This window comes from Trichoderma reesei (assembly GCF_000167675.1).
Source record: "Trichoderma reesei QM6a unplaced genomic scaffold TRIREscaffold_12, whole genome shotgun sequence".
NCBI classification, from domain to species: domain Eukaryota; kingdom Fungi; phylum Ascomycota; class Sordariomycetes; order Hypocreales; family Hypocreaceae; genus Trichoderma; species Trichoderma reesei.
Window position 1 is genome coordinate 829762 of NW_006711159.1, and position 14128 is coordinate 843889.

At 56.6% G+C, this 14128-nt stretch overlaps 3 protein-coding genes across 3 annotated transcripts; 1 reads left to right on the forward strand and 2 right to left on the reverse strand.

Annotated features, from left to right (window-relative positions):
• Nucleotides 1–1570: 1570 nt before the first annotated feature.
• On the forward strand, nucleotides 1571–3371 carry TRIREDRAFT_63889 (adenosine deaminase-related growth factor; the record flags this gene model as incomplete). The annotated part of the gene is made up of 2 exons (XM_006966282.1): nucleotides 1571–2385; nucleotides 2462–3371. 2 exons carry the CDS (start codon nucleotides 1571–1573, stop codon nucleotides 3369–3371), a joined length of 1725 nt encoding a protein of 574 aa, XP_006966344.1.
• Nucleotides 3372–4779: 1408 nt separating this feature from the next.
• TRIREDRAFT_63733 (uncharacterized protein) lies at nucleotides 4780–5913 on the reverse strand (the record flags this gene model as incomplete). The annotated part of the gene is made up of 3 exons (XM_006966383.1): nucleotides 4780–5030; nucleotides 5128–5740; nucleotides 5809–5913. 3 exons carry the CDS (start codon nucleotides 5911–5913, stop codon nucleotides 4780–4782), a joined length of 969 nt encoding a protein of 322 aa, XP_006966445.1.
• A 2897-nt stretch (nucleotides 5914–8810) lies between these two features.
• TRIREDRAFT_79153 (Hydantoinase/oxoprolinase) lies at nucleotides 8811–13208 on the reverse strand (the record flags this gene model as incomplete). The annotated part of the gene is made up of 3 exons (XM_006966384.1): nucleotides 12030–13208; nucleotides 10673–11931; nucleotides 8811–10602 (listed from the first exon to the last, which is right to left on the reverse strand). Exons 1-3 carry the CDS (start codon nucleotides 13080–13082, stop codon nucleotides 8811–8813), a joined length of 4104 nt encoding a protein of 1367 aa, XP_006966446.1. The 5' UTR covers nucleotides 13083–13208.
• Between the last annotated feature and the right edge of the window lie 920 nt (nucleotides 13209–14128).

Here is a 14128-nt window from a genome sequence, read left to right on the forward strand (position 1 = left end):
GAGGACATGAGAGGCCATTTATACTTGAATCACAACAGCATCAGGATCGTGTTTTGGGCTTTCACCAACGCTAGGTCACATCAGACCAGCTGCGAAGGGAGTTGGGACCAAACCTCTGCTCATCTCGTCACATTGACCAAAAGAGGGAAGCTAAGAATATTTCGGAGTGTGCAAACATTCGAACAAAAGTCTATCATCACAACGGTCACGGCACATGGCATCTGAAACCGAGACATCTGAATGGCACTGAACACATCCAACTCCACACGCGGATCAAAGCACAAGGGGACAAGGGCACAGTCGTTTCGGCTGTTGGTAAAGCAAAGAAGAAGAGGCTCTAAGCGCCCTGTCAGCCTGTGATATCCTTCAGAGCAACATGGGTGGACGTGCCAGATGGCGAATCAGCATCGAGAGCATGTCTAGCTTCAAGCCCCGGTAGCGCAAATTCCCCTGCTCTGAGGGCACATGGATCTCGATCAATAGGGTTGTCAAGAAACGTGAATGGCTGGGCGGAAGAGTTCTCTCATCTGATGTGGTGATGGACGAGGGGGGATTCTGTTAGTGAGGGGAAGATGACCGTGTTGCGGGCTGCTAATGGCTGTTTTGTTTGGGGTGCAGGGGTTTGGATGTGATTTTTTTTCGGTCTATCACGGTAAGAGGATGGATTCAATGAGCGAATGGTTACTTTGCACCCATATGATTGGCTTTACGCTGGCTTCAGAAGAGATTGACACAGACGATCGGACAACTTGTTACACCGCACGCTTTTTTGTTGGATATCGGACTAAAAGTTTGCCGTATGACTCTGCGGGCAGCTGGACGGGAGAATGTCCCCCTTGTCAGTAAATGATGGACCGGGCTGAGTGTGGGGTGGTGAGACATTCATTTTGTTTGACTTGGGCCAAATGAAGCTGGCGAGGGCAATTTCAAACGTGGTTTTCACATGGCACAAGAGCATTTTATGTACATACCTACTACTACATGTATGTAGGTATGACTGGCTTTTTCCTTCATCCTGGCCTCCCCTCATACTACCTCATACTCGTTACATAACAGCGGTACGATCTATCAAGCCACAGGCGAGTCTAGCCGTGAATATCCTAACGGGAAAACGGCTTGCGTAGGGCGAGCAGGGCGAACTTATTGCACGCATCTTCACCGCAGCTGTCCAGCTGAGCAACTTGAACTCTTCAACCACGATAGAGATTCAACTGCGCCCTCAGCCGTGACTCATTGCTGGCTGCCTCGCACTCAATCGTCGATATTCAACGGCCCCCGGCCGAGAGCCCGGAGCTACCAATCGCCGGGATTCCAGACAGCCTCGGCGCCGCTTCCGTCCCTGATAAGGCTGCATAACCGGCCCACGAACTCCGCTATTCAGAGGCGGTCTGCATTTGCACTTCAATCTTATTCCATCCGTCTCCTATTCGCATCCTGTTTCATCCTCATAACCTTGATACTAACCGACTCACACCCTCGTCTCTCGCCCCCTTATTCAAATCCCCTTCTTCGTGAGCATCCGTGACGGCTGGAACTGCGATACACGTGCAAACAACAACCACGCCCAAAGATGCCTACGGCTGACGAGCTCTGGGAGGAGCTGTCGCGAGACATTCCGTCCACGTCGGATCCCTTTTTGCAGCAGTATCTGACGGGGCGCGAGAGCCTCATCAGCAAGGAGAAGGAGACGAGAGCGGATGCGTCGTTCCGCAAGTCGCTGACGCCCATCGCTAGACGCGCCTGCGCCATCGTCGACCGCATTCGCGCCCATGAACAGGCGACCATCTGGACGCCCGGCGTCGAGGAGCAGCTGGCGCGCGAGACCAAGTCGAGCATCTTCCCGGGCATGATGTTCATGATGGCCAAGGAGCGCATGGAGCAGACCAAGCTGTGGAAGATTGTGCGCCGCATGCCCAAGGGGAGCCTGCTGCACGCCCACATGGACGCCATGGTCGACTTTGACTTTATCCTCAACGAGCTCCTCAACACCCCCGGCATGCACATGACCAGCAATGTGCCCCTCGACAGCGACGAGAGGAGGGAAAACGCCGTGCTGCGCTTCAGGTACCGGGCCAAGGAGCGGGTGGACGGCTCGATATGGGAGCCGAGCTACGAGCCGGGCTCGTTTCTGCTGCTCACCAAGATGGCCGACGACTTTCCCGAGGGCGGGCGGCAGGGCTTTCTAAAGTGGCTCAAGAGCCGGTGCACGCTCTCACTCGTCGACAGCCATGAGCAGCACCACGGGATCAACGCCATCTGGGAAAAGTTTTCAAAGTGCTTCGTGGTGGTGGCCACCATGATACACTACGAGCCCATGTTCCGCGCCTTTCTGCGGCGCCTCATGAGTCTTCTCAAGGCTGATGGGGTGAATTGGGCTGAGCTTCGGTATGAATATCCCGTGACCATGTGGATTTAATGACATGGCCTCAGGCCGATTCTAGGCTAACACGCTTGCATGCAGCTTCACATGGCCGCTTGATTATTGCCGTGATCGCCGCGAGGAGTGCGAAACTGACTACAGCCACATGTTTACAGTCATTGAAGAGGAAGTTGCAAGATTCAAGGCGTCAGAGGAAGGCAAGGGCTTCTGGGGCCTCACCATTATCTGGACGACCCTCCGGAGTTTCGAGACGCGGCGCATCATCGAGAACATGGACCACTGCATCACCACGAAGATGGAGTTTCCCCATCTCATCGCGGGATACGACCTCGTCGGGCCCGAGGATCTTGGCAAGCCGCTGACCGACTTACTGCCCGAGCTGTTCTGGTTCCGAAAGCAGGCCGCACAGGAGGGCGTCAACCTGCCGTTTTACTTTCACGCCGGAGAGACGCTTGGCGACGGCTCTAGCACCGACAACAACCTGTTTGACGCCATATTGCTGGGCACCCGCCGCATCGGCCACGGCTTCAGTCTGTACAAGCACCCGCTCCTCATCGACATGGTAAAGGACAAGCGCATCCTCATCGAATCGTGCCCCATCTCCAACGAGGTCCTCCGGCTCTGCGGATCCGTCATGGCCCATCCCCTGCCGGCGCTCCTCGCCCGCGGAGTCGCGTGCAGCCTCTGCAACGACGACCCGGCCATGCTGGGACAGGACACGGCGGGCATGTCTCACGACTTTTGGCAGGCCCTGCAGGGCTGGGAGAACCTGGGCCTCGCTGGACTGGGCAGCCTCGCGGAGAACAGCGTCCGGTGGTCCACCTTTGAGGACCAGAACCAGGAGCAGTGGGTCAAGGGCATCAGGGAGGCGAGCCTGGGGAGCGGCCTCAAGGCGGAGCGGTTGAGGGAGTGGCAGGTGGAGTGGGAGAAGTTTTGCCTGTGGATTGTCGACGAGTTTGGGGAGGAGTTTGGGGACGAGGCAAAGGCGTAGCAGCAATGCATGTTATACTAGTCGGGGTTAATCTAGAATGCTGTATACCTAGACAGATGTTTTGGTAGACTACCTATTACAGTATACTGATATATATATATAGAGCATATATATACCTTCATATAGAGTATCTTATATATTGGACTATCTAGGACAAGTTGGCACTATTTGCATCCCCATAGTATCGAACCTAATCAGCTACGGTATCGCAGTCCTCTTTCGTGTCCAAGCAGAGCTTTCCCGTAGTATAACTGCCGTTGAATCGGCTCACGCTGCTGCATTCCGCATCATCTCGACCCGCCAATTGACCGCGGCCTCAAGAGTCACAATGATGACATGTGCAAGTGTTCATGCTCGTGTTTTCGTTCATAATTACCTCACCGGTTTTGTATGGAGGAGGTCCAGAGGTCCATTCGTGGGTAGATGCAGCCACCAACGGCAGGTGCAGCCAAGCAACCTTGTCCCTGTCTTTCCTAATCCGCCCATCTTCCCTGGCCTATTTTTTTCAGCTCGCTCATCACCTGCCCTCAATCTTTTCTCTTCCCTCTTCCTACCAACAAAACAAAAAAACTCGCCGATAAAATACAGACACTCGACGACCTCAATCTTTTCTGTTTCTTTCCTTTTATTCTATCACAATTCAGATGACCTTCTCAAGACATGTTTGAGACCGTGTCTCTCGACGGCCTTTTCTGGTGGCTTCGGCGCGGGCTCGTCGTCGTCCAATGGCCGCCTGCCAGCAGCGCAAAGGAGAAAAAAAGCGACTACTAGATCGACAACCGGTGAGTGCTGACGGGGAGAGTGGCTGCACGTCTGAGACATCCGGGGGCGAGCAGACGAATCACCGAAGCAAGAGGAAATGAAGCCATCTGCCTGCCATGTTTGCATGCCTGCTCGTTGATACTGGCTGGGTCACGTCGTCGGCGCTTGCTGGGGCCGCTCCCGTCGGCTGCCCATCACTCCTCGGCTTGGTTGCTGCAGTTTGTGGAGATTGGATTTGGGTATCATGCTATTTTCCATCCCGTTCCCATATTGCTACTAACCGTTTGTGCAGAATGCTCCTCGCGCCCTAGGGGAGGAGGCTCGTGTCTATCTGTTACAGGCTGTTTGCGAGCAAGTGCTCCAAGACGCAAGGTAATGCCGCTATTTGTTGAATGTTTTTGTTTTTCTTTTCCCTTCCTTGTCGTGTTCCATCGCTCCAGCTCGTTGGCCCTATGCTCAGTTTATCCCATGAACTTGTTCACTATACTATTCCCATCGAGGCCTGCAGAAGAAAGCAAGCCCAAACGCAACGCCTGGTCCAGTTGATGACAAAAATGATGCCAAGAAAACAAGGGGAAGGAAAAAGAAAAGAAAGGTGGGAGGAGGGGGAAATGAAAGGAATAAGCCTCCATGCAGTGGCTCCCCGTCAGAATGTTTGCGTCCATATGCTCGCCAGCCACGCGCTGAATGTGACTGGCTGGACGTGGACGCTATTGCTGCGGTTGACGATCTCGTTCAGCGTCGCCTGAGAAAAGTCGTATCGCCCGTTGGCCGTCGCCAGGAGCCTCTGGTAGTATGCCACCTTGTCATAGTCGCACAGCTGGGCAGAGTAGCTGAGGTAGGCTTCCAGCTCCGCGTACTGGTGTACATGTCGCGTAAACACCGCTGACGACATCTCTGTTAGCTTTTTGTGTCACCTGCCAGCTCTTCCTGGCGTGAGGCGTCCGAGCATGTCTGAGCATCTTGGGGCGGCAAGGCAGGGGCCAGAACTAACTATTGGAAGCAGTGCTGCATGCGTTGACGAGGTCTCGAACCGTCATCCGCTCCCCGCACATGGTAAATTCATGGGGCCAGTGCGAGGGCCCCAGGTCGACGGCTGCCACGACAAACCGGACCACGTCGTACACCGATGTCAGGCAGACACGCACTGAATGTCCCTTGGAATCTCGCTCCGTATACTCGGCCGTGGCCATGCTGAAGTTGACGAGGAACTCTCCAGCGCCGCCGACGCCCGAGCCGTGACCAATGTTGAACGTGCTCCCGAGCCCGTAAGGATGGAAGCGCTCCATGAAGAGGCCGCACGAGAAGACGGTGTATTTCATTAGCGAGGACTCGGACCACTGTTTTAGCAAGGCGAGGGCCTGCGACGATCCGCGGTCCAAAGGATCGTTCCGTGACGGCCGTCGACTGAGGGATCCTTCAAACTCCGAGGGGACAAACATGCGGACGCGCCCGCGCCCGGAGGCGTCGATGAGGTTGAGCTGTTCGGCGCCGGATATCGTCGAGATGACCAGGTCGACTCCTTGAAGCGCATACCCAAGGCTGCCGTGGTCGTGGTAGTCCACGACGTGGACCTGGACGTCGAACGGTTCGAATTCGGGTCTTGCCTGCGTCGCAGGGTTAACACGCAAACAGCTCTGGGCCCCGATGGGAGACGTGGCGCGGAAAACCCAACAGATCGTGATAAAACAACAACGTTGTAAGCGTTTGCCGCCTGTGCTAGTTCCGTCGCCAGCAGGAACCCGAGGCCTCGTCCGCCGGCGACTGCAATCCGCATCATGATGTCCCGTTCCGCGGCCAATGCCGGCCGCCGTCCTTTGTGTGTACGCTCTCTTGTGAGGTGTGACGGTGTAGTCGTGTGTCCCTCCCCTGGGTCTCGTTCCTGGATGGTGGCCGTCCTGGTTTAATGCCGTCGCAAGATAGAGTGCGGTTCATGTGCGTATAAATACCAGACTGGGGGGGCCTCGATTTTCCGCGACATTGACGTTACATTCACCCATACACACCATGCTGCAATTGCCGTGCATATGCGACGCGCAGAGCGACGAATGGGACAGACGTCTTGGCCTGCCGCGGGAAAATGCCACATACATATGTGTGAGAAACCACACGGAATCGCCCAGCCAGATACGCCACACTTCCTCCCGCTTTTCTACTCTCTGGAGTCACAAGAGTCCTGGCCAAGGGAGGGAACGAGGAGACGAGGGGGAGGGGCAGGAGGAGGGCTGCCGTGGCCGAGCCTGGCCTCTTTTTTTTACCCTCTTTATTCTCTTTCGGGATACACTTCCTTTCACTTGTGCCGGTGTGTGTGTGTGCGTGTGTGCGTGTGTGTGGTGCGCTGTGCGTGCCTAGGGCAGCAGAAGGCAGCGGCAGCAGCACCTACGGCCAGCAGCAGCCAGCATGAGACGGTTCCTTATTACATGCATATTTGGCTAGGCCTTCGGCCGGAAAGGCCCGAGTAGGCCGCATCTTTGTTTACGGAATGGTGGTCTGCGAAGCAGGTGATATCAGGGCACGACATTCTCTGGCGCCTCGGCTGAGTGACAAGACGGGCGACGATGCAGTCCTCGCGGCGTTTGAGGTGGGGGCATGAGAGACAAACTGATCCGCCTCGGGGTGGACCTTTATCTAGGGAAGATTGATCGCCTCACCGATGAAAAGTGGGATTACCGGGCGATCTCGTCGAAGGGGACCAACGCGGTCCAGACAACGAAGCACAGTTCCGGCATGGAGTGCCGGCGTTTGCTTGCTTCTCCCTGGTCGAGGCCACCCGGGGCCGTTTCGTGGCGTGGCAGGCCCCTTTGCGGAGAGCCCATTGGATGGGACGTGGTTTTGTGTAAACGAAGCCATCTCCATTCTTCTGGTCACCTGGCAGTCAAGAGAGAGAGAAAAAAAAAGGTTGTCTATCATTTCATGCACCCACCGCTGTCTTGGGACTAGGTTCCGGTGGTTCACAGTGGACACACAAGCAAGGATCCCAGCATCCAGCACATCTGCCCCGAAGGACAAGGGGGGAGGGGGGGTTTGTTCAACGCCAGACTACGAGGAAGCAGGAAGCAGAAGACGACTCCGTTGCACTGCATTGATAAGCCGCGAGTATCACGAGATGCCGAAAGAGCCTCGGAAGACGACTTGACTCTGCTCTAGTGCCAAACTTTGCCAAAGGCCGGGCCCTCTTGTCAAAGCATAATAGTGCTGCGTCGCTACTTGCTGGAGATGCATCTAAAAGCTGCCTAAGATGAGCCAAATCATGCGGAAAGCGGAGGTTGGCCAGGATTCATGAGCATCAGCCAGGGAAGTCGGAAAGCAAGAAAATCGCGAATTTAGCCGAGACAAACAGGGTAACCCGGTCGGTACGACGGTGAATATGCAATGCGCGTGTTGTGTTTCCGGTTCCCCGACGATCACGGCGCCTGCTGCCGTCACGAGCACTTCGTTGCTGCTTACTGCGTACACGTTCGAAAAAAGTATGGGAGACACCAGTCTGCCAATCTCTCGATGGGAAGCCCGCCAATGGGTCATTTCGGACGTTGAGTAGGCCGACAAAGTCCGGACCGTGAGGAAAACGCGATACGCAAGTCGACTGACGAAACGGCCTACGGAGAGGGATGGTGCTCTGTCGACAGCACGGCACGTAATCAGGATGCGCGGAACACGGTTCACTTCAAGTTGGACACTCGTGATAGCGACGTGTCAGCAGGAAGAGCTACAACACAAACATCACATGAAGTTTCAGATGGACGGATGTTCGTACTCGGACATTGTCGAAGACTCCCTAAATCGTGGGACTTGTTCCTCGCTGTGGGGCTAGGCGAGCACCGCGGCTCGGATCTTTCCTAGGGCTAGGCGTTAGGCTGAAGCGAAGCCTCCCGAAGGCATCGTGAACTACGAGTGCAACCGATTCAACCGATCCCACGGTGCGCATCGCCAGTCACAGCAGTGCGCCCATGGCAGCGGAACGAGCACCACCCCCCCCTTTTCCCTCTATCTGGTACGCCTCTCCATTGGTGAGAGCAGTGTGAGAGCCAGAGTGCTGTAGCATGCAAGGTCACAAAAAGATCTAGCACACCCAGGGGGAAACGTGCAGAATGCAGAGAATTCTCATGCTGCACTTACTGCAGCGGCTACGCTTTTTCGAAGGATTTGGGGGCCAAGGATGCAACCACGGCACGTCGGAGATCGGCAGCCTGACTCGGTAGGGCTGAGGCTGAAAAGCACCATTTTACTGGCTAATGGGCAGCTTTGGATTTTCTGAAGAGCTGTTGGGCGAGTGACTTGACCCCATGGGCTATTGGCCTACCTATTCAACGACATCAATGCCTTGGGAATATCGCACCGTGATGGGAGGTTGAATGTTGCCCCTATCGGAACTCGTTGCCGGGGGGGGTTGCGGCCTGGTTACACCTCGGACGCCAATTTTTTTTCTCACCAAAATCTCAGCGAATCGTAACGCAAATAGGGCTGAACGTTTGTGCTTACCGGCTCGGTGGCACCGATTATTATGCGTTCCTACGGATCCTTTGACACTTTGGGATCTCCCTGATGACCAGCATATGATTGTCTCGCCTTTGTTGGAAAAAGTGAACGATGGGTGGTCCCTGATTTTGTCAAGAGTTTGTCGACTAAGGTAGCTTACATGCTCTCTACATGCTACTTCTAACCTGCTGAGGAACACGGCTACGCCTGGAGAGCAGTGTCGTCTCTCGCCGCACCACTGCCCTTCCTCCAGCTCCCAGTCAAGTCCGCCCTGAGCCTCTCCTTGCTCGGCTCGCCTGGCCTGCCCCAGCCTCCGCCGCCCGGGGTGCAGATGATGATGCGATCCCCCGCGTCCATGGCGGCGGTGTTCTTGGCGCCCAGGTTGATGTGTCGCTCCTCATATTCCTTTTGCCCTGCGTCTTCCTGTCCCTGGAGCCTTTTGAGGGAGCGCTCCCAGTCTGCCTTTTCCACCTTTCGCACCCACAGGTTCAGGCCGCATTGGCCGTCCTCGCCGCCGTTGAGGCCGTACGGGCGGTATACGCGTCTCTCGCTGAGAATGGACACTTGCAGGGGGATGCGGAACTCAATGTCCCTAATGACTCCGTCGCCTCCGCGGTGCTGACCGTTACCTCCCGATCCTTTTCGGATGGAGAACTCGCGCAGGAGAACGGGGTACCGCCGCTCGAAGATTTCCGAGTCTGTGATCCTTGTGTTGGTCATGTGGACATGCACACCACTCGTCCCGACCCAGTCCGGCCCGGCACCGCTCCCTCCGGCAATCGTCTCGTAGTAGCCGAAGCCCTTGACGGCCTCTTTGCCGGACTGGTTGCCGCCGAAGCCAAACGTGAGGTTGTTGCAGCACCCCTGGCTGGCGGCGCAGGCCTCAAAGGCCTTGAAGACGACGTCGGTGATGCGCTGGCTGGTGAGGACGTTTCCACCCACGACGGCCGCCCCGGCGGAGGGCGACAGGATGGACTTTTCCGGAATCTTGACGTGGATCGGCTTCAGGCAGCCTTGGTTCAGGGGGATGTCCTCGGAGATGAGGCACCGCAGGCAGTAGATGATGGCGCTGTACGTGATTGCCTGGGGAGCGTTGATGTTGCCGTACACTTCGGGGCCGGTCCCTTCAAAGTCAAACTCTGCTTCGCCCGCCTCGGGGTCGATGGTGACCTTGAGCCGGATGGGTGTTCCGTCGTCCATGTAGTCTACGGCGGAGAGCTCCTTGCCCTCGAACCGCTTGTGGACGTCCTTTAGGAGTCGGCGGACGCACATCTCGGCGTTCTTCTGAATGTTGACCATGTAGAACTGGACAGTCTCCTCGCCGTATTCCTCAATCAACGTCTCGATAAGAGAGATGCCCTTGTTGTTGGCCGACACCTGCGCCTTCAAGTCGTTGATGTTATCGGCAAGGCATCGCGTGCCGCTGCATCCCGGATATTGGGCCGGCTCGTTGTAGAAGAGCTCGACAACGCGCTGCTCGTTAAACTTGCCGCCGCTGACGAGCTTTTCGCTACGGATGGAAGCTCCCTCCTGGAACAGCTCGCGCGAGTGCGGCGGCATGCTGCCGGCGCTGATGCCACCGATGTCGGCATGGTGAGCCCGCGAAGCTGCGTAAAAGAGAATCTTCTCCCCCTTCGAATCGAAAGCGGGCATGACCAGCGTGACATCCGGCAGATGGGTGCCTCCGTACGAGGGGTGGTTGGAGATGATGACGTCGCCCTTTTCCAGCCGCCCTTTCCAGATCTCAGCTTGCCGGCGGACGAGGTGGCTCATGCTTCCTAGGTGGACGGGCAGGTGTGGTGCGTTGGCGACGAGGTTGCCGGAGGCGTCGAAGATGGCGCAGGAGAAGTCGAGTCGCTCCTTGACGTTTGTGCTGACGCTTGTTTTCTGGAGGGCTCGGCCCATTTGTTCGGCAATGGCCATGAATCTGTGGCCGAAGATGCTGAGCATGATGGGGTCGACTTCGCGGTCTCCATCTGTAGCGCTGTGGGATCTGTTGAGATGTGAATCAGTTGAGCTGTTTGTATCGCGGGGGGGTTGATCAGGGGGGCGTTTCGACATACTCATCTTTGACGCCTTCTTTGGCAATGTCCAGCACCACGTGGGTTCCCGTGATGAGAGCCTTGGTGCGAGGCGTCACAACAATGGTCTGCGTTCCATCTGCCAGCATGGCCGGTCCGTTGACCACGTCGCCCTCGCTCAGGTCTTTGAGCTTGTACACGGGCGTCTTTACCCTGCCCCCCTCGAAGTAGACTTCCTGCTCGCTGTGTTGCGCCTTTGACGAGACCTCGCGCCGTTGAATGGTTTTGAGCTGCTGGTCCACGGACTTTTCCCGATGGCGGAAGCTTTTGCCGATTCCACGAACCCTGACATCATCCACAATAATGTCTCGATCATCCAGCGTGAAGCCAAACTCGTACCGATGGTGCTTGACAAACGCCTTGCCAAACGCCCACTCATCGCCACCATACTCTGCCTCTGCCTCCTCTTTGCTGGGCTTGATGATCATGAGCGCAGACTCGGTGCCGCGATATCTGCAATTGAGATACTCCTCAAAGACAATCTCGGCGTCGTCGAAGCCCTGGTCCTTGAGCGCCGCGCGCGACTTTTCCTTGAGCTTGTCCATCTTGGCCTGCAGCTCGGCAACGACCCTGCCGCCGTCCTCCCACACGGACGAGTCCGGCTCCTGGCGCTCGTCGACGACGTCCGCGAGGGCCATGCCGTAGGCGGACAGCACGGACGAGTAGCGGTGGACGAGGATCTGGGCGATGCCGAGGGACTCGGCGATGGCGACGGCGTGCTGGCCGCCGGCGCCGCCAAAGGTCGCGAGGCGGTGCTTGGACGTGTCGTGGCCCTTGGCCTCGGTGATGGACCGGATGGGGCGCGTCATGGTTTCGTTTGCGACGGTGAGGAAGCCGAAGGCGACTTCGTCTGCGGACAGGTTCTTGCCCGTCTCCTGGTTGACTTGGTCGGTGAGTTCCTGCAGCACCTTTCTGCTGGCGTCCACGTCGAGGCCCTCGTCCTCGTTTTTGCCAAAGATTTTGGGGAAGAACTCGGGCAGGAGACGGCCCAGGTACAGGTTGGCGTCCGTGACGGTCGCCGGGCCGCCCTTTCGGTAGCAGGCAGGGCCCGGGTGAGCGCCGGCGGATTCGGGCCCGACGACGAACAGGCCGTTGCGGAAGAAGAGGCGAGAGCCGCCGCCGGCAGCGACGGTGTTGATGTCGAGCTGGGGCGACTGGATGGTGACGCCGGCGGTGGTGGTTTCAAAGACGTGCTCGTACCGGCCTTCTCCGTAACGAGATACGTCTGTGCTGGTGCCTCCCTGTTGAATTCATTTGTTGTCGTGTCAGTGAAAAGGGTTTTGGAAAAAAAAAATGAGGCAGCAAAGTTGATTTGATGGGTGAGGGAGGGGGGGGTTACCATGTCGAATCCAATTACTGGAATCTTGGTCTCTTCGTCGTAAGACGTGATGGCATAGCCCACGACGCCTCCCGCCGGGCCAGACAGGATGGCCTTGAGGCCGGTGAAGTTGTCGACATCGACAAGCCCGCCATCGCTCTGCATGAACTCGCATCGAGCGCCCTTGCGTCCCTTTTCGTGCTTGACGCTCTCCGTGCCGAGGCCGCCCTCGAAGCCCGCCTGGAAGCCATTGATGTACTTTTTGATGGCGGGCGTCAGGTAGGCGTCTGCGCAGACGGACGTTGCTCGGGGCACGAGCTTCACCATGGGCATGAGCTCGTGGCTGAGGGAGATGTGCTGGAAGCCAATCTCCCTTGCGATGCGGCCTATCAGGGCCTCGTGGTCGGGGAACGTGTATCCGTGCATCAGACACACGGCTATGCTGCGGATGCCGGAGTCATACACTTTTTGCAGCTTGTCCCTGATGTCGTCGTGTTCGGGGCGTCTCAGGATCCGGACCGTCTCGCCGGAGAGGCCCCTGACGAGATCTTTGCCCTGCGCCTCCTCAGAGCCCGCTTGAGCGTCCGCCTCTGTGATTTTCCTCTCCGGGTCCTCGGCATAGTCCTCCAGCGTGACGCGCTCGTCAATCTCGACGACCTGCTCATACAAGACGTCGGGCTTCCTGATGGCCAGGTCAAAGATCTTTGGCCGGGACTGGTTGCCAATGGCGAGGCAGTCGCGGAAGCCGCGCGTGACGACCATGGCAATCTTTTCGCCTTTGCGCTCCAGCAGGGCGTTTGTGGCCACGGTGGTGCCCATGCGGATGGAGTCGATGTGGGAGGTGTCGAGGGCCTCGCCGCGGGGGATGTCGCGCTGGAGGAAATGGCTCATGATGCGCCGGATGCCCTCGAGCGGCGCGTCGTCGTAGTTGGCCGGGTCTTCGGACAGGAGCTTGATGATGATTTCCTGGCCGCGGTGCTCGCCCACGCAGTCGGTGAAGGTGCCGCCGCGGTCGATGGCTATGCGAATGCCGCGCTCCTTTTGGGGGGATGTTGTTGTTGTTGTTGTTGCCATGATGGTTGATGGATGGTGGTGGACTGGAGGGGGGGTATCACAGGGAATGGAGTGCTGAGAGGAGGACGGCTAAAGATGATATGGTGTGATGGAGTGAAGAGGGTTTCTTATATACATGAGCCTGAGTTGCTTAGTTCAGCAGAGGGGGATTTGTCTTATGGATAGTGACGTCGGATGAAGATCGTGGGCAAAGATGCCGGAGCAATGAGGCGATTTGATTGTCGATGAGATGCCACTAAAAACGGCTGGTAGGTACATATGGCGGGGTGAGCTTTTGTGAGCTTGGCGGGGTTCGGCCTCCGAAGCCGTGGACGGAGTGAGCGAGGTTTGCCGGACAACGACACGCTCTGATTGGTGATGACGAGGAAAAGGATTCCTGGTGAGTGGGAGATACAACCATTCAGGGGTTTAAATAGCGGAGAGTCAGGGCCGTTGGTTCTGTTTGATGCTCTCAAACTGCGCATGTGGTTGCTGTTGAAGGCCCTCAGCTCCGCATTACGGGGCTTCTCGTGGGGTATCACGACGGCACGATCGGGGAACAACTCCGACAAGCCTGTGAGATGACCTAGGTTGGGATGGGCATGGATTAGGTCGGCGTTTCAAGGCGTCTTGACTGAGGGGGAGATTGACTCTGTTTTACTCCATGATTAACAATACAGTAGGTAATCCATATCATCTTCAGAATAGGTCCCTACCTTATGTGAGAATGCCTATAGGTGCGGAGTGACAGCATCCAGCTTATGTACATGTACCATACACCTCTTACTAGGTATTGGTAAAGTCTCGTCTTTAGCATCGTACTCCTCTTTTCTTCAGGAAAGTATTTGGCCGAGCGTCAGTTAGCTGCTATATTCTCATCCATCTGTAATATGATTATAATAGGTACCTACTGCACCTTGGAGAATATAAGGTAGACATGGACCGAGGTACGGACGGGTGGGATTCAGCTTAGTCAACTCGACACATTGAAGCCACACCAGATGGTCAAGATGCATCTCGAGCCTCATGATTGTCATTAACACTGTTTCTTTCATCAAAAAAGGCAC